The following is a 22,946-nucleotide window of genomic DNA, read 5'->3' on the forward strand; positions in this document are numbered from 1 at the left end:
AATGGATGTGGCACTCTATCTAATTACTCTGTGTGTGTGTGTGTGTGTGTCTGTGTGTCTTTGTGTGTGCGTCTGTGTGTCTCAGAGGATGATCAGAGGGACAAGTCGCTGTCACATCACACCATCCAGCAGCTGATCGTGGAGAAAGACCAGGCTCTGGCTGACCTCAACTCTGTGGAGAAGTCACTAGCCGACCTCTTCCGGCGCTACGAGAAGATGAAGGACGTGCTGGAAGGCTTCCGGAAGGTTTGACAACGTTTGTAAAACGTTTTAGAGAAACAAGACAAAACAGTATCACATCCAAGCCACTGTGTTGGAAAGTGCAGCCATTTTGTCTAACCCAAAAAAATGTTGACTTGTTTTCCTAGAATGAGGACGTTTTGAAGAAGTGTGCTCAGGAGTATTTGTCACGAGTCAGGAAAGAGGAGCAGAGATATCAGGCCCTGAAAATCCACGCAGAGGAAAAGCTTGACAAGTGAGTTGCTGAGAAATCCAGGAATGACTTTACTGCAGTTACAATCACCTCCAGGAGAACAAACCTGTTCCAGATTTATGCCACATGCTACTATTCTAACTAACCATTAAAAAGGCATACTGTAAATGGGCTTTTACTGTACAGTAGTCTTGAACTTAATTGATAGTCTTTGCCAGAATCATGCCATGAAAAACACAGATTTTGATCAAAATATATAACCACTACACCCCTCACTTTTTTCCTGTACAGGGCCAATACGGACATCGCCCAGGTGCGGTCGAAGGCCAAACAGGAGCAGGCGGCCTACCAGGCCAGTCTCAGAAAGGAGCAGATGAAGGTGGACTCACTGGAGCGCACACTGGAACAGAAGGTCAGTGGCGCTTGCTCAGTGGTGCTAGCAAATACTGTACTGGTCACCTGTCTGTCTGAATGGCTTATTCTCTGACTGGCTGTCTAGCTCAGTGGTTCTTAAACTGTGGTATGGGTACCACTGGTGGTACGTGAACTCTCGCTAGTGGTACTCAGGGAGTCTCCAAGGTGTCTTTTCATAAAGATTTTACAACACAAAACAATGTAAAATATGTAGTTGAATTGGCCTACGCACCTGTATTTTAATGCTGATCGTTGTTTTCATTGGGTGGTACTCATTGTGAAAAGTTTGAGAACCACTGGTCTAGCTGATTGTCTCGATCAAAACAATCATTTTGAACCCTAATCCATTCATAAGTAGATCATTATTGATGTGCTCTTGTTTGTTTTATTTACAACAGTAGGTCTGTTGACGCTTCAACTGCGATGAGATAAGAGATAAGATGCAGTATGAGGAATGCGAACACCTAATTAATGAATGACTGTATTCTTTTGAAATACTGCATTGTACACGCATATTCCTGCAGAAACTGCATACACACACCCATATTCCAGTTTTTGAACTTTTTAAACCTTTCTCTACACAGAACAAAGAAATCGAGGAGCTCACAAAGATCTGTGATGAGCTGATCGCCAAGATGGGGAAGAGCTAGCCAGGGTGATGGGAGCTAATGCCTCTGCCTCCTCCTGCCACACACCGTCCAGGACCATCTCAGAAACCACAGAGGCAGAAGAGCCCCACGTCCCGTGCTGTTTCCTTCACACTGTTGGCAAACAGACTCGAGTCCTTTTGATTTCTGATTTTACACTACTGACTTTGCTCATGTAGCCTGGCAACAGCGCACCCACTTGGAATGGGAGGACTTCTCTGAGAGTGGGAGTCCAGTATATCCTACTGTAATTAATCTGTACATTTTGATGTTTCCATGTGTACCAAGGGGTGACTTGGTGCATGGGGGGGGGGCTTGTGCTGTATCAGGGGTCTTGTGAAAGCTTTTAGAAATGTACTCCCCATCAGTAGAAATGTTGAATGAGAGTTTGCCCGTCTGTGTGTGAGTGAGTGGTGGACAAGAGAGAAGGCATGATAGAGAGAGAGTGTGTGCGAACGAGCCTGAGAGAATGATGTAGTGATGAGGTTGCTCGCCAACCGTGTCGCCATGACGACCACTGATGGAGCCGACTGTTAACCCCTCTAACTCCTGCATTCCCTCCCTGTTGAGGAGGCTGCCTGAAACGCCGAGAAACATACAGTAGTAGATGTCGAGGAAACACGACGACACCCATGTAGACTGCTAATCAGCGCTTCATTCAGTGATCATGAAAAGAGCCACTTGCCACCATAAGAGAGATCATTACTTGCATGTGATAGAACGAGTATCCACACAATACCCACGTCCCTCTTTGTACATATTGTATTAGGCCTCCCATTGAGTAGAGACATTATGAAACCCACCTGCTGGTTTTGATACACTCTGTAAGTTTTAAACCGCCTCCTGTGTGTACCTTTGTAGATACTATGCATTTACATACTTCCTGGCTTCTTAGCAGATACCGATGTGATTTTATTTTTTCCAGGGGATTTTATTTTGATATTAATTAACCTTATTATGGTTATTGTCAATGGTACTGATTTTAAGAAGTGTAATTTAATTTGGATTGACTTGTCTTAGTCCTGCTACGGTTGATGTGTCACCTGGGGCTGGGGAACAGCCCTCATCAGCTACTATGGCACCTGCTTACAAAAAAAAAAACGTGCAATAAAGGATGGCAATAAAAGACGTGCGTCACAGCTGGAGTTTCTTTCATGCCCATACAGGTGCATCCTACAGTAGAGTGTGCCTCTGGGAGTCATCAGAACGCTCTTGCCACTCAACTGGCAAAGTTTTGTTTCAGTGCTGCACTAACTATACAGTATCACTCTGCACAATAACTAGGAGTTAACGAAATGGATTAATTCGCAGCAGGTGCAAATTCTACATTCATTTCCAGATTAACCAAGAAGAGAAGGATTCCAAGAACCAAGGGATCCTACTTGCGCTGGGCCTAATCAACTGGGCAATATGAAGTTTTAAAACATACTGTACTGTGCAAAAGTCTCAGACACCTTACATGTTTTGTTATGCTATAGGGACCATATTGTTTATTTCTCACTTTCTTAATTAGAATATGACAAGAGAACACAGGAAATATGTACACAGTATGCCATTTAAAAATACACATAAAATGTAGTTTTTGTTCTGATACCAGTCCAATTTCAGTCTCAAGCTACCAATAGATTGGTTGTTTTAGCAGTGTTATAATGACCAATCACCCAAGGGGGAAGCTCTTGATGGAGCTGTCGCTCCCCACCCAGGCCACTGATGTGCATGCCTGGCCTGCCAGAAGCTGCTGGTACATACAGCTACGATAGGGGTCTAGAGATCAGCTGCTGCCTTGACCGTGGCTCACCCTAAAGCTGACGCTGCGATGTCAAGAGCATTTTGGCAGGGCACAAAGTGGAGGAGACACCTGAAAAGTACTGTACACCTCCAGTGACCCTCTTCATTGTATTTCCAGGTGGTAATATAGTGTCAGCTTGCCTCATCAAGGTGCTTTGGATAGAAACCTTTGGCCACACATTTTCCACTTTAGGTGGGCAATGAACTCTTCCAGCTGTAACTTTGTAATGAGATCTTCAATCTGTCAAAGTGTCGTCATCTTCCCACTTCTGATACCAATGTGTCAAATGTGATCAAATATCAGTACCAACCGGCTTCGGTTTCCCCTTGCGAGATTGGTTGTTTTTGCAGTGGTATAATGACCAATCGAATGGATGCAAAAGACTAGAACCTGAACCAAAAATTTACATTTGTTTTTGTTTTTTATATTCCCTCTATCTTCTGGTTAAATTCTAATAAAGACAATGAGAAATAAACATAATATAGGCCTATAGTCATCATAACATTGCTAAAACATCAAATCTAATGGGTGCCTAAAACTTTTGCACAGTATTACAGTATATATGAAATCCAAAATAATCATTTGACATAGAAATGACCAATGTAATCTTTAAAAGCTGTAACACCTTTCAGAGGCCCCATCTATTAGACATCTCCCTTACACTCATTGGGGGTTCATTGGTCTTAAAGGGATATTCCACCATTTGGGGAAATACACTCATTTTCCACCTCCCCTTGAGTTAAACAATTGAGTTTTACCTTTCCCCAGTTCATCCAGTTGTTCTCTGAGTCTGACAGTAAGCTCCAGCTCATTGAATCAGATTAGACCGTTATTTCTGCTATAAGATAGCGGTGTAATCTGATTCAATGAGCTGGAGCTAAAAGTGTTACTGTCAGACTTGGAGAACGGCTGGATGAACTAGGGAAAGGTAAAACTCAATTGTTTAACTCAAGGGGAGGTGGTATTTCCCCAAATAGTGGAATATCCCTTTAAAGGCACAATATCTTTAGTCTTGATGAAGGGTAGGCTACCTGCTGAAACGGCCAGTCAAATATCCATTCCCTCCAGGAATTCACGATGTTGCGATAGAAACAATTAACGCAAATTCAGCAAATCCCAGAGAATTCTGGGCAACCTTGCAATTCTGCCCAAACACCGCAATTTTTCTGCAAATTCCGACCAATCATCGTAGTTTCCCTGTGAAATTTCACCTAACACATCAGTCCCTCGCGCAGAATATTGAACCAGATGCCACACTCACTTCTGCAGACACCAGACTGCCCTATAATTTTCATTCCTCTTCAGTTTTGAAGACAATAAATAGAAGGCTAACGTTAATGATCTGCTTACTTGCATCTCTCAACCTGTGGGGTATACCACGAATCTCGATTAGTGGGTTAGCGAGGTATGTTGCGCTCAAAGCCAGGGTATGCTGTGACACGAAAGTGGATCTGTTTTTTGCTATATCACAATGGTATCTTATGCTGTCAACCAAACCTGGTGGGAGGAGGTTATGTGCTAAGTTATAGCTCAAATCGTGTAATCTACCGCCCACTGACTAATTAATTGTCTTAAAAACAAGTTATCTCACATGTAGGTAGTGTAGACTTGAGTGAAGTATTGTGCCATACATAAAAATCCCATCCGTTATTTGAGTAAAAAAAAAAAAAAGTTAAGACTAAAAAAAAACAGAAAGGGGAGAGAAAAAGAAATCGCGCCCTAAACCACTAGCCTAGTGATAATGATCAGCATGTAGCCTACATCAGGACATCAAGCTGGCCATGCAGTCTTTTCTGAAAGGGATGGAGCTGGAGCTGGATCGCGAGATGCATCAGATTACATGTGTAGCCTAACCTATGAAAGTGTATTTTCCGCTATTTCAATGGGTTGTCTCAGTTCGTTTTAGCACTAATGATAGCTGTGATATTCAAGCAAACACCATGGGATTTAAGTGTTTTGACGTTTGTGCTCACCTTTCTTTGGAAAGAAGTTTATTAGCAGTTGTTTCCCCTCATTTTGATGTCTCTCTTTTTAGTAACCTGACTTGGCTTTCTTGGAGAAAACATTGCACCAGCAGCACAACAATTAGCGGTCCACTACTAGCGATGCTCAACTAAATAAACAAAAGATAGACTACCTTTATGAATCGTGCAAGTAGGACTAAACCATTTAGCTCTTTAACAAGGGAGAATGACCTTAGACAGTTTTCACTATGTTTGTATACAAAATCCAGTCAGTCAAACTTTAAATTTTGTCTGACATTCATTTTGACATTTAATTTGGAAGTTAAAATATTCAGGTAAAATAAAATATATGGTGGACATATATATATTTTTTTTTTCAGTAATTAGCTTAAATTTCCAGTGAGTCTATTGAAATTTTCACCCACATTATATTAACACCGCATTATAAAAAATCCAAACATAAGAGTTATGTGTATTAAAAGTGGAATGACACAGGAAAAAAGTACTGAACGTATTTCTTCAATACTTTGTGGAAAAGCCTTTGTTTTGTAAAGACAGCTTCAAGACATTTCCTGTATGACAAAGCGTATTAGTCACAGTATCAGGTGTGATTTTGGCCCATTGTTCTAAAAACAGATTCCAGGGGTCCCTCTTGTGAATCCTGATCTTTAGTTACTTCCAGAACTGTTTAATTGAATTTAATTGAATTGGCTGCCTTCATCCTTTCTGGAGCTTACTGAAAGTGGTCCTTGGCTTTGGAATTGACTATCCTTCTGACTCCCTGGTCAGAAATATTGAAAGGAGATCCTGCATGGCAGTGATGTTTCTTCCACTTGCAGATAATGGCTCCCATGCTGCTTACTGAAGATTCTGAAGTTTTGAAATGCATCTGTAACCAGTTTCATTGATATGTTTTGCAACAATAAGGTTGCAAAGGTTTTGGGAGAGCTTTTTTGCTTTTATCCATCATGAAATGTTTCTTGTGTGACACCTTGGTAATGAAAAAACCTTTTTTATAGCCTATCAATATACTAACCAAGCTTATATTAATTTGCACAGATAGAAAGGATAACTACTCTAACTACTTACAGATTCCAGCTCGTTCCTTCCCTTTCCTTGCCTTAGTGCTTTTTTCTTAGCTTGTTCAATACTTTTCCCTGTGTTATTCCACTTCATTACACATGACTCTACTTATGGAGTTGTTTGGATTTTTTTATGTGTGGATTACCTGAGTTATTACTAATGCCTGGTGAAAATGTTGTACCCCGTATTCCACTTTTCATGGGCCCTCTCCTCCATTGGGGCCCTATACTTCCCTCCCCCCCCAGTTCAGCCCTTTAATCTGCTGAACCTTCTGCTTGTTTCCAAATATAAAAAACAACTCAACATTGGCCTCCCTGCCTCAGCTGCCTGTGAGGGGCTTTTCAGTTGGATTACTGTTCACTGCAAAGCGGCCATAAGGATGAGTGCAACTAACTTTGAAAATCAACTTCTGCTCAAACTTAAAAGGAGAACTCGATTGATTTTCACATAGATCTCCATTTCTCAAGCGTCACCGAGTGCTGTCGGTATGAACAAAACTGAAACAATCGGTTTTACCTAGCTCGAGTTGCTGCAGCTACAGCGCCACACACTGGGAGCAGCGGAAGGGTTGTGATATTTGTAGACAACTGACTAACCCCACATGTAGGATTCTGTCATATATCTTACAAGTGGAGCTCCGCTTTTTACTCCTAACATTTTGGATCTCGAATGCGTAATGTTTTAATAGTGCTGTACATGCAAATATCCCACTATGGGCGTGCATACCATACAACAACTGATGACAATAGATTTATTTGATGTTATAGGTTAGACACAAAAGATTACCGCAGAGTAGATTACACTATCACTGTTTTTTAATATAGGCGGTCTTGTGCGTCTCCATGTTTCACGATTGGCCAACGTCATCCCAACACTGAGAACTCGCACAGATCTGAGCTGAAAGCCTAGTTTGACTTAACCTAGTTAAGCCTAGTATCACTTAACGTATACCCCTGAGTCAAGGCTTTGTCAAGACTCGATATGTCTACATAGCCTAGATATGTCTAACGTGCTTCGTAGTATACCCCACTGGTGTTGCTAACCTACCTAGGCTATGAAAAGCCTACTTGTTTTTGTTTTTTTTAGAAAAGTTGTCATGAAATCAGGCATTTTAGGTCGGAACAATCTCAAACAATCCACACAAAATACTGAAGGGACTAAATATCTAATTTAAAGGGAAAAGAGAGTGTGGCTATTCTTTATTACAAAAAGAAACAGGCTGTCACATAATGTTATTGCTACTACATAATATATTATAGAAAGAATCGGTGTCATGCAGCCTTTACAATAGCCTATGTGTGTCAAGGTTTGGGTTGTTCAGTCGATCATCTCAGAAGGTTCTGGGCTTTAAGGCAGGCTTCATGTTCAACTAGAGGATTCCTGGCACCCTGACAAGGCATTCTGGATGTTGTAAACATAACTTCCTAAAACAGACCAAGATCTCTCAATAAGTCCAGTATTTATTGGTTAGTAGTACATTGTATAATTGTGTGTCCTGACAGGATATTGGTGTCAGGCTGTCTGATTTGGCATCGTTTAGTCTGTTCTGTCGGAACAGCAGGGGGTGATTAAGTTGAGAGCAGACTGCAGCTCCAAGTGAGTCTGCCTCTTCTTTGGACCAGAAGATGAGATGGTCCAATAGTATTAACAAAAACAAAATAATGTCAATGGCTTGTACATGCATGTCCCAAGGCTCTGGCAGATTACACGCTATAATTCACTCATTAATCTGACTCTTGATAATCATTTTCATATCCATATAATTTCACAGCAGGGAGTGAAGCATATTGACAAGCACTGGGGTCTGTTGTTAATTAATATCAAACATTTCCATATCATCTGTCTCCCTGCTTTGACTTGGCCCAGGGTCTTAATTAAAAACCAAATCAATTTTTTTTTTGTATTGCACCAAAACAACTGGAATAGTCAGACTTTACAGAGCCCAGAGTGTGAAGAACTTTGCTGTGGCTCCGTTTCCATGTGAATGTCTGTTGGAGCAGAGCAGAAGAATTTCTGGGGAAGACTGCCTCACTGACTGACTGGGACAAACTGCATATAAATCTCTACTACAACTTTTTAAAGCTTCTTGTTCTGATTCCAAATGTGAATTATGTAATCTCAACAAGCTGGTCTTAAATGGGCTAATTAGCTAATGGGTTAAAATTTGCTAATCAAACCAATATATCATACCAGCCGGGCATCCTGAAATAACCTGGTCAGGTACCAAAAACGTGTGTAGTTCAAGTGCAAAGCATGATGGGATAGGATTGTCGAGGGTGGAGCCTGACACCGCCACCGTCCTCTGATTAGTCGATCGGACGAGCTCACGCTCACGTCTTAACGAACAAGCCATAGGCCCCAGGGGTCGAGGAGGCTGCCTGCTAATCTGCCTGTCCATGCTAGCCGGTGGCATTAGCGCTGTGATAGCGTGGATTAAGATCGGGGGTTAAGGAGCAAACAACCTTCTTTTCATTGTGCGATCGCCACAGCCAAAGACCACCAGCGCCATGAGAGCTGTCCACTGCTGCGTGCTGCTCGGGACTCTCCTTGCCCTTCTGGCTCATCACAGTAAGAATGATGCTCTCTTTTTTTATACATAAGCAAACTTTTCGACCTTCTTTTCTGACCCCACCTGCTTTGTTGTTGAAGTTTGTGTATTGTACATTGATCTCTCCTCCCTGCATCTAAGTTGTCTACATCTACCTCCAAGAGTTGACAATAGACCTACTTTCCAATTTTGACCCTACTGTAAGTCCTGTCTTGAGTTATTCTTGGTGTAGTCTTCGCAATGGTGTGTTGCAGGGCTGTAGGGACCCTCTCTGTCACAATAGTGTTATGTGTCATCATGTTTCAGTGTCTGTGCCCTAAGATCTTTTTAACTCTGGGCCTTATCTGTTCAGAAGTAGCTGACAGTTTGGTTGGACAAAAGTGACACTATAGTTGCTCAGTTTGAAACAAGCTGAATGACAATTAAGTTAGTTTGGGATTTAAGTGTTCATATTCAACAGATTGATATGTATGTACTGAGTGGAATGGTACTTAGACTCAACAGCTTGCTGGTGAACATAGTGAAGATATATGCATTTGTCTGATAGGGGTATTTAATTCTGTATCTGTTGTCTACTGTATTTGGGTACTCAGGAGAAACACCATATGGCCTACACAGGGAACAGATTATGGGATGTCACTCAAGCAATCTTGAGTGCTTGCTGGCGTTATATCTATATACCATTATAATGACTATTTTCTGAAAGTAGATTTCATGTTGTTTTATACTAGTATCATAATTTCTTATTTTTCTTTGCTTGTCTTTATGTAATATTATTGCTTGAAGTCTGAAGTCATCATTTACTGGCAGGTGATCTTAGCTGTTAATCTGTTCCAGTAAGTCTTTAAGCTAATGATAATAGTACATGGCCTGGATGTAGTCAGAGGGATTGGGTTCAGCTTTGCATGAAGTGTGTCATTTGGAACTAGCACATAGGAGCAGATTCTCAGATTACTTCTGAAGTTGCAAAGGTACAGTATAGTCATTGTTTCTTGTTGATGCTGTCAGTGTCAATTAAGCTGCCCCAATAAATAGATTTCGTGGCTCCTGAAAACCTCTTGTTGCCATTTTTCTTTTTAGTTTTACCAGTGGTTGACATGGTTGCACGGCCCATTTGTGTGTCTGCGTTCGGGTTGAGCTGATTTTGAAATGTGGAAAAGGAAAGGTATTCAGAGCTCATGATTGAGAGGCACAGCAGTCATGACAGTCCAATTTCCATCTCACGCTTTTCAATTGTACGATGCTCCAGAGTGAGTAGCACAGGATCTTGTTTGTATCTGCTCCAGGGTTATATTTGCTTCTTCTCATCTGCTGTCATCGTGCGTCTTCTTTGATCATGAGCTCAGGAACTTTTCCGACATCACTTTCATAACCCACTCAGTCCAAAGCCTCCACTGCTGTTACAGAAAGTCAAGCACACTATTTGTTTGTTTGTTTGGTGATATCTATTGACATCTGTGAATGTGACAGCACTTCACTGGCATTGCAGAGAGACACTATTTCTGGACTGAGTAACTTCCAGTCAGAAAGGGTTGTGTCTGATTTTGTCAACAGTTGCTATACTTCTGGCAGTCATACACACACCTTTGAGTCGTATTTGAAGCATGTGACAGGTTTTAGGAGGTCACTGACCTTGGACACCTGGGAGAGTGGACACTGATCTGATAGGAAGGAGGCTGATGAGATAATGTGTTGATGCACTGTGGCCTTATGTTGTGACTTAACTTTTCCAAAATAATTGCACATGCTCATACATGTCTCAAAGAATACATAAAAAAATCACTCCACAGTTCTGTAGTTCTTGTGAAAAAATAGCAAATTATCATTACTAACGCTCCATCATTGCTCTACAATTAAACATCATAATACAATATCTAATAACATGAGCAATATCTGGAAATATATTTAAATATACTTGCAAACGATGTTACATTAACTACACCTTGGTCCAGAAAGGACCCTATGTAGACCTGAGTCCTACATGAGTTGTCTTGAGTGTGATCCTCCCTCTTTTGTTGATGGATATCCATTCTTGGGAGTTTCCTCTAGTCACCAGGCAGTCTGTCTGATTGTTGTGTCCTTATGTAAGACAGGGGAACGCAGCCATGTGTTTAGATTGAGATGTAAACTCAGTGGTGACAACGCCCAAGAGCTATACATTGTTCTGTCTGTTCTTTGCATTGTGGTTGACTCTGATCTCCATTCGCCTGTGTTCTTGCAGGTGAGGCTCTTCAGTGCTACACCTGCATGGGCTCCACGGATGATGACTGCAACCGACAGGGCTCCAAAACATGCCCAGACTACTCAGACGCCTGCGCCGTGGTCCGCGGTCATGGCAGTGAGCTCCAGTTTTACTACAGACGCGTGTTTGTGTGTGTATGTGCGTGTGCATTTGTTTGCATTCAAGCATGCTTGTGTGCACAGTATGAGCAGAACGTGAGAGTACATGTGAATTGACGTGTGTGTGCTTGTGCATAAGTACACATTGGGCAGACAGAGGAGATTGGGGAGGGAGTGGGGTGGAAGATAAGGGGCTGACAGACTGCCCTGTCTGGTCCCAGATCAGGCCTCTGGTAGGGGGTCTGCTGCTGCTGGCCTGGGGGGTCTAAGCACTCTAATACCCTAATTAAGATATTCACATGTTAATCAAGGGTTTCCTATCTATATAGCTCACTGTATCTGTCTCTTACTGTATCTCTCTTTCTCTGTCTGCTTCTTTTTTCTTTTTGTCCTTTACAGGTGGGGTAATGAAGTCATGTTCCTACAAGTCCTTCTGTAGCCAGGCAAACAGCCAGGGTTACCGGGCTCCAGGGGTCAAAGTTCACTGCTGCTACGCCAATGACTGTAACCTGTCAGGCCATGCCACCCGACTGAACGGAGGTGCTAGCTATCTGTTAGTCGCTCTGCCAGTGCTGTTGCGTCTTCTCTGGAACTAAACCCACCACGTCCCTCAGAACCAGCCCCAGTCTCTGCCCAAGCCCATAATGACACCAGCATCAGATACTCCTAAGGAACTCTAATTACACCACTGAGTGGTGGAGACCTCTCTGCCAGACCATAACCTTAACTATGTTCACAATAATTAATATGCAAATCAAATACTTACCCCCAATGCAATACTGCTCAGTAATGAAATATGTTTAAGGTTGACATTTTTAAATACTAAATGTAAAGTAGCTTTTTGTATTTTATTTATTCATGATGTCTTTATAGTATAAGTTCATGATGTACTTGTTCTTGGTAGAACTTTGAAAAGGAACTCATTTTGTGCTAAGCCTAAAGCCTTTTAGAGGCCATGGTCAGGTGTTGGAAGCCCAGTTAATCCACATAACTTTGGGAAACTAAGAACATGGGAATCTACCTGAGCACCCCGACAGGGAAGAAAGAAAGCAAAACAAGTGGCAAAAGTGGAAGGAAGATAGGAAGAGGGAAAAGTATAGGGAGATAAGTGACAAACAGGGAGAATGTGCTTGTGATTCTGCAGTGATGAGCTGGGGCTTACAATTGTATTATACATATGGATGGATATTCAAGTATACTCACATATATTACAAAACAGACTCCATTTGCGAAAACATTAGCGACACATGCTGCTCAAACCTCCCTGGACTCTACCAACTGCCCACACATGTGAATACTGATAGACTTACCGGACTCCCACGATAACAAACCTGCTCTCTAGTCATTGCCTCTCTGTTGTGATCCACTGTAAATACAAAACAATAAATTACTTTTGTTACATCCATTGACTGGTCATGACTCATTTCTAGAAGTGGTGTGTGGAGTGACAAAGTTAATGATTTTCTGAGTGTGTAGAAGATGACATCTAAACAGACAAGGCTTTTAAAAGGGATATCCCCCCTTTTAGCTCTATTGCTTGATATCTCATGATCAGATATGGAAATATCTTGGTGAAGACACATTGTCTTGAGGAGAAAAAAGAATAAACTCATAATAGTGTGAAATAGACAATTAGTTAAGTTCAATGTCTCAGTTCTCGCCACAGCCACTTGGGGGCAGTACTGTTCTATTCAAGTTTAGGTTTAACTGTGCTAAAGCCTTTTTAAACAGTAGGCCTACTGTTTAAAAATGTTTTCAGCTACTTTTCTCTGACTTCACTACACTGATATGTCCATTTGCGTTCAGGAGACACGAGCAAAATTGGAAAATCTTCGTCCACCTCTTTAGATTAAACAACGTGAAAAAAGTAGGCTAGTGATACTGTAGCCTACTTATAGGCCTACCTGAAAAGTAAGGTTATGTTTTGACACGGCGGGCCTTCCATTCTGCTCTTCCACGTTGACTTTTACCCCTCAGAGGCCATTCCAGTGTTACGGTAGGTAAGAAAGCATCGAATTATGTTTGGCCCTTCTAAGCCTACTCATAGCCCAATCTAGCCTAGGCTACCCCTTCAGCGACCACGACCAGGCCCTGAAGACTGAGACGACGTTCTATAAAACAGCCTTTAGCCACCTCTAAAACAAGTCCATGTGGTTGTGTTGAAAACAACGCATGGAACCGACATCAATACAAGCTGTTAATTAGTCGTAGTGATCGAAGCCCTTACACCAGCGTTTCTCAAACTGTGGGTGAGAGACATGCCAGGTGGGGCGCGAACTGACGTGAAAAACAGGAGTTTTTTTAAATTATATTAGGTAGCACCCGATGCGCAATGGACGCACTGTGTTATTCACAGGGAAGCGCTCGTGTCAAGGCAGCTTAGTTAGTCCCGAACCACATGAGATTTTGAACGTTGTTGTGAGAGTAGTGCATTTCATCAAAACTCGGCCCTTAAAAGCGCGTCTATTCTCCGCACTTTGCGAAGAGATGGTAGCTGACCAAAAGGCTGTACTGTTTCACAGCGAGTCAAGGTGGCTTTCCCGAGGTAAAGTTCTGTCGCGCGTGTTTGAGCTCCAGTCGCCTCTTCTTGGAGGAAGAGCGCATGTTTGAATCTGCAAGCACGTTCACTAATGAACATTTCTTGACGAAGCTGGCCTATCTTAGCGATATATTTGATATATCTTAGCGATACATTTGAGTTAAATGTCCAGTTACAAGGCAAAGACAAGCACCTACCTTACCTAGCAAATAAGATTACTGCATTCACCAAAAAAACTTGAGTATGGGACAGGCGCCTCGATCGCGACAGTATTATGCCTTTGAGATTTCTGAGCGAAATTGCTGAAACGTCTGATTGGAAGGCACTCTTGTGATCCCATGTATTAAACAGTAGGCCTATATCACATCCCTGCAAAGTTTATTTCAAAAATATTTCCCAACCAACCAGCAGTAATCCAGTCCAGTATGGACTGGATTATGGATCCATTTAATGCAGCATGTTGGTATTTCATTGAATATATTTTACAATGCTGTAAAATGGGCTATGCTTCCTAATATGTTTCTGGAAAACAGAAATATGTGTGTTATGTATTTATTTATTATTATATCTGCAGCACCAGCTATTTTTAACTCTGTTGAAGAGGATATATTTAGAACTTCTCATTATTTCAATAAATTTGACAATTTTAAGCTTGACCTACCACTTTCTTAGAGCGATGAGGGACAGGTGGGGCTCGAGAATGCCCCCTTGATCAAAGTGGGGAATGAAAGAAAAAGTTTGAGAACCACTGATCTTGTTTCACTGAACTACCACAGTCACGAGTTGGGTCACGATAGTCTGTCATTTTAAAAAAGTGGGTCCCCAGGAAAAAAGTTTGAGAAACACTGCCTTACACCCACGTTGTATCTTAGCAACATATGAACACATGACACTTACAGTAAGGCACCACTCAGTCATAGGCTAATATGAGAATGTCGATTGGTACACAACACATGTCTGGTTGTCTCACTGTCGAGGTCTGTGGCTCTAGAGCTTATCTTGGCAAATACTTCATCTACCCTCTCTTGAGCTGGCTGATTTGTTCCTGTTCCTGTGTTCTTTTTTTCCATTGCTGAGGTATTGTCATCCAAATGTAAGTCTACTGGAAATTAATTGTGCCCTAGATTCAGTTGAACATTTGATTTATGAATTAGTTATATGTAGGCCTATTATTATTATATTATTTTATGATATTTTTTCCATTAATGTGTTCAGTTTTTCTGTCATTATGATTTGTGATTTAAAACGTATTGTTCAAATAATTTATGATTTCAGTGAAGCCATAGTTCATAGCACAACTGTCTAGGCTGTGGAAATATGATTGCTTCGATATGCTGTGATAACCTGTTGACACACCACCACAGCAAGCCACACATAAAGGGGAATATCTGCTTTATCTGCTTGAGAACAAACTGTGACCTTGCTCTTTGGGTGCTGGAAACACATCCAACCAAGTCATTTATTATTCCATTTTCATTTGGCTTCCATCACAGTAAAACCTCTCATTTGCCTGCTCTCGCTCTCTCTCTCTCTCCTTCTCTCTCTCCCTTCCTCCCTTTCTCTTTCTCCCAGGCCTCCCTGGTGAGGCCTCATGGCGTGGCTCGCTCTCCTTTGACAGACAGGTGTTATAGTGTGAACATGCTGCCCCGGGTTGAGCCGCAGACTGACCCCAAACTGTGAGGCACCAGAGCCGTTCCACTGGGCGCTCCACTCCGTTCCGCTCCCCGGCCCTGGCCCGTCCACTCGGCCCGCGTGTCAACCCTCATCAGCTTTGTTTAAGCCTCTCCCTCTCACCTTCCTTAAGATCTAAAGAGCAGGGGGAAGCTGACGGGCAAGTGGCTGTTGTGTTGTACGTCTGTATGTGAGTGTGTGCAAGGGTTTGTGTGTGCAAGTATGTGTGTACTGTAAGTGTGCACATGGTCAAATCGAGTGGTGGGTCCTGGTCTTTTAACTTCAAAGAGAGAAGTTGCACACCGTCTGTCTCATTAAGGGGTGTTCACTGAGGTAACTATCATAAACTATCCTCAAAGTGCAATCGGAGGTAGTAGTTGATACTTTTCACAAGCTCCTGTCATTGGTTTGATATTGAGGTGATGATGAGTTTGTTGTGCGTGCAAACTGACATTTAGCCATTGTATCGTATAAGCCCGCTTGAGAACACCTCGCTTTTATTGTGTTCACCACTACCAACAAGAGCGCCCATATTAGGTGCTATTGGATTTTTTTTGTCTGAGTTTATGTTTAAAGGTTATTGCCATGGTTACCATCCTAGGAGAAAAGTATATAAGAAAAATCTCATTTGATGGCGCCTTTGGTATCTGCTTAAGCCTAATCTTCTGGTACCTGAGGGCGTTATTACAGCCTGCGCCATCCTCACAAAGGGGAGCCTTGAGCCACATGCCCTTTATCAGTGATTGTGTGAGAGCGACAGGGCCCTTACCAGGGTGGCGGTTGGGATGGGCAGGGGAGCCTGCAGACCACAGGCTGAGGTGTCACAGGTCTACCAGTGTGCTGTCATCATTAATGTTGCTGGTAGACAGTACATGTGGCATTTCATCCTGACAAGAATCCATTCCCAGCACGCATGAGAGGTTCCCGGTGCCTGGCCATGTATATCATCGACTGCGCTGAGGCTTTGGAAAGGCTTTTCCGCTGACAATCAAAGAAGAGTCATGGCATTTAATTCTTCACCACATAATTTCATTAAGTATGACACAGAAAAGGTAGCTCATAGACCACATCACAAAGTCCTTCTTGGTAGAGTCCACCTGTTTGCTCACTGTCACACACAATATATTGGCACTACAGAAACGGCTGGTATTAGACGAGTTGATGTCCGTACAAGTCTGCTCCAAAATGTGAAGAGTATGAATGTAAAATGAGGGTGCTCATAAGAAATAGACCCTTTCATCAATAAAAACAAAAACAATGCTTGAACGTTCTATTTGGGCCCCAATCTACTTCCTCTACATTAAGATAACATATGGAATGTTAAAAAGGAAGTCTTGTGTCCATAATGTTCCATATGTATGGCTGAGTTAAAATCTGAGAATTAATTCAAGACTCATTTCAGGCCTGAATAAAGGATCTGCAGAGCAGATCATTCCGAGATGAGTTTGACACAAAATCCTTTATAATATTTGCCAGTTACCACTGATATGTAGGCCTACAATACATCTCTTGTCTTGACTGGTAGCTGTCCAGATGCTGGTAAATCCACCTACATGTAACTTGTTTATATCTCAGGATGTAAGACTCATTTTAAAAGAAAAAACTCTAAAACATGGCAGACCTGTTGCGTGATTAAGATGGGATAAGTACTGTAGATGAGCCAAATTGCAGCAATTGTAGCAGAAAAGTCAGGGACACGTTCTCTCACAACATGCCTCCATCATGTCTCCATCACTGCACGCAACTTTAACATATCACCATACTCGTCCTCTTTTCTCATTGGAGTGATTTATAGAACCTTACCCAGTGGCACAGAACAGAACACACAAGTAATTCTCTGTCTGACCAAAGAGGCCAGGAACAAAAGGGCCAGAGGGAACCGCGGAGCGTGTGAGACTACGGCTGTGTTTACCAGCGAGGCGAAGGCCAGGCTGGCCGGTCCGGGTTCAGCCCGCGGTCAGCAGTCCCAGGGTCTCCGGGTCTCGGAGTCTTTTTGAAAAAGATCCCTGAAGCAGAATTAAAGTGATCTACCTCCGGAGTCCGGGCCGAGGATTGTGGGCAGGGGAACCATGCCGCACTTGAGAGGGTGGTGCTACTGGTGGTGGGGGTAGGGGTGTTGGTTGGGGGTCTGGGTAGGCAGGCAGTGCGAGGCAAGGCTAGGTGAGACAGAGTGGGGAGGCGGGGGGATTACTGGGGTAAAGCTGCAGGGAGGGAGGGGGGAAAACAGTGTACAATAGGCATGCTTCTGGCCTCAGCCACTTTGAAATAGGCCTAAATGGCCTCGTTTGGGGAGGCCTCTTTGGTCTGACTTCTCAACAGAACACAGTCAATGAGACACACACACACAGGCATTAACAACAGACTCTAAATGCCTCTGCACTTAGACTGCTAAGATACAAGATACAAGAATTGCTTTTTTCTTTTTTGGATTTTTCTGTTTTTTGGTTCAAATTTCGCTGTTGTTCCCTCTCTGTTTACGTCTGGTCTGCTGTGAGCGCAAGTAGAAGTCCTGCAAGCGGTTGTGCAAATTTCCTTTGACACATGCTGTGATTAATCTCTACTTCATCTCTGAGATAGGAGAATAACAGCCATCCTGCAATCTGCTGTGTTGTCTTTGAAACAGGGTCCCCAGCTTCAGAGATATGTATTTGTTTCTATTGGCAACGTTTCTCGCTCTGACTCTGCCGGTTTCTCCTGAGTTATGAGATGAGACTGACTGTGATCCTTTCGGGGACAGCCCATGAAGCACATGTCAGAAGTAGTTAACAGCTCAAGTAAAGAATTCAAACTTCTCCATGTTATACAACAACTCACCTGAAGGTACTGCAAAAGGCAACAGTTGTTTGCCTGATATTGTACCTGATCTTCCTTTTCTCATCAGTGCTTAATCACCATTTAATGACATGTCATTATTTTGTAATAACACCTACATTACTGTGCTTTGTTTTTCACTAGATTTAAACAGCAGGGACATGGAGCTGCATAGTTCTCACTCTTCTTTTTTGAAGGACTCATAACAAGAATACTTCTTTATGTGTTCATAAAGATCTGGTTCATGTCAACATGTCAGTATTTACATCTCTAGTTTAGCTGAGTGACATGACAGTGGTGCTCAAAGAGTAACTCACCCTACGCAACAAGCAATGCTGACATGATTTTCTTCCCTCAAATTAGATTTTTTCCCCCTCAAAGATGGACACTTCTACTGTAAATAAAGAACCTTTTCTTTGAGTTGCAATGTGCTTCGCTTGCAATCAACAGCTTACAGCAAATGTTGCTTTCCCTTGCCCGCCAAATCTGGACTTGGCACAATAAAGGCAAGATGAGCTGTTCAAGTCAGCGACAGACAACTAGATGAAACAGGCTGCAGAGACCACTCTCATTGTGTGTGTGTGTGTGTGTGAGTGTGAGTGGAAAGCTGTTCCGAGCCAAAACCAAATCACATCAGTAACCAGTGTGGCCTGGGGTGAGGGGTAGGAGCAGTCAGCCGTGCACAGTAACTAGGATAATTAGTTTTGGAAAGGAATATCAACTGATATAATTGAGCATTCTGGCCTAATGAAGATGCTCAATGTTGTCACTGGCAAGGCGCTAATTGTGGAGAGAGCGAGAGATGAGGAGGGGGAGGGGCCAGTGATAGTCCAGTGAAAGTTCAGTGATCGTTGTTTTGACATGCCTTTGTGAGTTTGAGTGTGCTAAGGTATGTGTGTGTGAGTACTTGTTTCTTACACAGTTCTTTCTCAAACTATCCCCAAGGTTAAAGAAAGAGTCTTGCAGAAAGGCAGCAATGAAGGGGAACAGAGAGAATGAAAGCGAGAATGTTCTGATGAGAAGAGGGTAGGGGTGGTATGGGGGAGGTGTGTGGGGGGGGGGGGGGCAAGGGATTGAGGGGGGAACAGGTCATGTTGGGGGTTTCGATTGAGAGACGTGGAGGCTGGAGGACTCGGGGCAGGAGGAGGGGGCGCTGGCAGGGAGGAGGTCACTGTGAAAACAGTTTGGTGGATAATAGGAGAGCAAATTGGTTTTGACAAGTCTGGGGAGGTGGAAGTAATGCAGCCCTTTTAAAGAGAGGAGGGAAAATACAGGAATACCATGAGATAATAAAGGAAGCTGGTGGTGGGGTGGGGGGTGATGGAGGGGTGTGTGGGGTGTTGAGCCTTTCAGACTGACTGGTGGGCTGTGATTGGAGGGCGAGAGTGCCACGTCCTAACCTGCAGGGGGCAGCATGTCAACAAAGCTGCTACTTCAAAGAGTAGATTGATGCCAGCCGCTTCAAGCCAACTGAGGAGAAACGGAGTTGTATTGACTGAGCGCTTTTTGTATTTTTTGTTGTATTTTTTGATAGCTTGTGGAAAGTATACATAGCACCAAAATATGTTTGATTTTAATCCATTGAAACACAGTAAAGAGTACAAACTGTTCCTATAGCTAAGCTGTTAGGGATATGCTAACAACCTCAAAGTAAAACTCCTTTTCCTCACAAGGAGGGTACAGACTGAATAACAGCATTGCACTGCATCTAACCTGAGTAGGTTGAAAAACAGGTTGAAAAGTGTGTGGGAAATTACTTAAAACACAGAAAGTGTGCTTGTTGGCCCCTCTTAGACTTTTTATAACAGAAAAAAAAATGCAATCTGGTTTTAGATCGCGTCACAGTACAGAGTCTGCACTGTTGAGAGTACACAATGATATTACCTTGTTTGTAGATGCCGGGAACCCTGCCATTTTAGTGCTTTTGGACCTCACAGCGGCCTTTGATACAGTGGACCATGCAGTCCTTCTCTCCTGCCTTGAGCACTGTGTAGGCAACCAAGGCTCGGCACTTAAATGGTTTAGCTCCTATCTGACAAACAGGAGCTTCTCTGTCATGATCGGTGATTTCTCCTCGTCAACTGCTCCTCTCTCTTGTGGGGTACCCCAAGGCTCGATTCTTGGCCCAACCCTGTTTTCCCTATACATGCTGCCAGTAGGGGCTATTATAAGAAAGCACAACCTGTCTTTTCACTGTTATGCAGATGATGAGCAAATTTATTTGCCTATGAAACTGAATGACAGCGCAGCATTAGACTTCCTACTTAGCTGTATTAATGATATTAAGTTGTGGCTATCACAAAACTTCCTTAACTTGAACGAAGCCAAAACTGAGTGCATCAAATTTAGTACTGCTGGGACACCAAACGGTCCAGCTCTGAGTTTGGGAGCTCTGGCTACATATCTTAAGCCAGCTGTTAGAAATTTGGGGGTTACTTTTGATTGTAACATGAAATTTGACAAGCAAATCAGTAATGTGGTAAAAACGAGTTTTTGCTAAAGTTAAGCACTTCCTTAACAGGCATGATTTAGAAAAGGCGATTCATGCTTTTATTAGTTCAAGATTGGATAACTGTAATGCCCTGTATGTTGGCTTGAATCAAACATCCATCTCACGTCTGCAACTTGTGATTTTAAGATTTTATTGTTTGTTTTTAAGGCCCTTAATGGCCTGGCCCCGGAATATTTATCCGAGATGTTAACCCTGCGTGAGCACAACCGGTCTTTGCGGTCTTCTAACCAATTGGTGTTAAAGGTCCCAAGGTCCAGGTATAAATGGTGGGGTGAGCAGGCTTTTGCGGTTGCTGCCCCGAAACTCTGGAACAAGCTACCCCCTGATATTCGGACAATTACAGACGTTGGTCTTTTCAAGTCTAAACTAAAGACTTATTTGTTTAGAATGGCTTTTAATACACAGTAGTGGTGTGACAATTCTATTTATGTAAGTCTACATGTCAATCTTTTTACTGCTTGATATGCTGTTTTTATTCTTAGTCTCTGATGTGAAGCACTTTGGACGCCTACTGGTTGTTGTAAAGTGCTATACAAATAAATTTTGATTGATTGATTAGACAAGCACATCTACCCTCAGGCATTTAATATTTTGCCCTACTGAAAGTTGGGATGTAGAGGCAACAGATGCACTTATCTTATTTGAACAGAAACTGGAGAGTAAAAAGAAATAGTAGTTGAGGAAGACGAGGAGGCAGAAGAAGAAACGGGTGCCTTTCACAGCTGGAGGTGAGATGAATAGAAGTTTCTGTAAGCATAAGCTCTCCCTGTGTGTGTGTGTGTGTGTGTGTGTGTGTGTGTGTGTGTGTGTGTGTGTGTCTGTGCCTGTGCGTGTGTGTGTATGTGTGTGTGTTTGTGTGTGTGTGCAGGGGGGAGCATGAAGCAAAGACCTGGCAGTCTGAGTGGTTGTTCTGAACAGTTTCACACTAATTTTGAATTAACTGCTGCCGGTAATGGAGTCCTGGTTGAGCTTATTGCTTTCGGATGTGCAGAGCCTCACTTAATACAGAGAGCAGGAATTAAGTCCTGAAATATTATCCGTTTATGCTGGGTTTTGTATTTTTTTTTTTTTTTGGAGGGAACTACGCTTTTTTTCAGCTGGCTGAATAAAAAAGAAGTGAGCAAGTGGAGAAAGAGAGAGAGAGAGAAAAAAAACATGCAAGGGATGATCTTTTGGTATAGAAATAAAATTCCTCCTTAAGTCATATGGCGAGAGAAAGAGAGCAGAGAGAGCAAGAAAGCACGGAGATAAAGAAGTCATTCCCATCAAACCACTGACATCTCTGATGCTCTCTCTCTCTCTCTCTCTCTCTCTCTCTCTCTCTCTCTCTCTCTCTCTCTCTCTCTCTCTTCTTCCTTATTCCTTATCTTTCTTTCTCTCTGTCTTTTTTCTTTTACAATTCTCACTGGCAGTAGAAGCTTGCAGTAGCACAGTGTTTGGTGCCTCAGACCAGTCCAATTGAAATCCTCATTAGTCCCCTTAGACTTTCTCTTCGCCTTGTTTACCCCTCTCTATTCTTCCCACTCAGAGCATGCAGGCGCCATGCAGCCTCGCACAAGATGGAGGGCAGGTTTTCTGAAATGATAAACTCTCAAACCTTTCCCTCTAACCGGTTTACTTCACTTCCACACCCACGCTACCTCCTTCCCTCGTTTCCTTCGTGTCCTCGTTGTTTCCAACGCTCGGCCTCTCTGTGGCCCATCCATCTGCCAGTGAGCTCTCTTGTCCTGCCCACACGTTTTGTTTTTTACACGGACTCTCCTGAGCTTGGCTGACTTTACAATAGCGCGCATGCATCCGGAGACAGAAGTCCACACACTGAAGAATGCTCTTCATCAGAGTTAGAACTGAAAATCTGCATGGAGCCACAGCTTGTGAGCAAAGTGCCACAAGTGTCATGCCGAGGCATCTTATTATAGAAACGCATCTGAGGGAGGGATGGTAATCATATTGAGATGCATAGACTGCAAACAATTAGTGTCTTAGGTTTAGTCATGCCCCTGATTTGAGCCCTGGTGGCCACCGTAGTTAGGCCCCGTCCACACGGAGACGCTTTTTGGGTTAAACGCAGAGGTTTTGCTTTGTCTTGGCCGAGCGTCCAAACGAATCCTGTAAACACACTGCCCGAAACTGCACTTTTTTGAAACCTGGTCCCAGAGTGGAAAAATCTGAAACCGTAGCCCTTTTGAATTCGT

At 42.8% G+C, this 22,946-nt stretch overlaps 2 protein-coding genes across 2 annotated transcripts in view; both read left to right on the forward strand.

Annotated features, from left to right (window-relative positions):
• tacc2 (transforming, acidic coiled-coil containing protein 2) overlaps positions 1–2,622 on the forward strand; it is a 75,996-nt gene extending 73,374 nt beyond the window's left edge. The window contains 4 exon segments of the mRNA XM_048270365.1: positions 86–246; positions 369–475; positions 725–845; positions 1,432–2,622. Of these exon segments, the coding sequence (XP_048126322.1) occupies positions 86–246; positions 369–475; positions 725–845; positions 1,432–1,497 (455 nt within the window). The 3' untranslated portion in view covers positions 1,498–2,622.
• A 6,169-nt stretch (positions 2,623–8,791) lies between these two features.
• ly6pge (lymphocyte antigen 6 family member pge) lies at positions 8,792–12,623 on the forward strand. The gene is made up of 3 exons (XM_048270153.1): positions 8,792–8,898; positions 11,100–11,216; positions 11,618–12,623. Exons 1-3 carry the CDS (start codon positions 8,838–8,840, stop codon positions 11,812–11,814), a joined length of 375 nt encoding a protein of 124 aa, XP_048126110.1. The 5' UTR covers positions 8,792–8,837; the 3' UTR covers positions 11,815–12,623.
• Positions 12,624–22,946: the final 10,323 nt, after the last annotated feature.

This window comes from Alosa alosa, chromosome 18, assembly GCF_017589495.1.
Source record: "Alosa alosa isolate M-15738 ecotype Scorff River chromosome 18, AALO_Geno_1.1, whole genome shotgun sequence".
Lineage (NCBI taxonomy): Eukaryota > Metazoa > Chordata > Actinopteri > Clupeiformes > Clupeidae > Alosa > Alosa alosa.

Bases quoted from the DNA above. Each gene is read 5' to 3' on its own strand.
- ly6pge (XM_048270153.1), top strand. From the start codon at position 8,838: ATGAGAGCTGTCCACTGCTGCGTGCTGCTCGGGACTCTCCTTGCCCTT. The intron at 8,899-11,099 runs GTAAGAATGATG...GTGTTCTTGCAG, and splicing joins TGCCCTTCTGGCTCATCACA to GTGAGGCTCTTCAGTGCTAC. The intron at 11,217-11,617 runs GTGAGCTCCAGT...TGTCCTTTACAG, and splicing joins CGTGGTCCGCGGTCATGGCA to GTGGGGTAATGAAGTCATGT.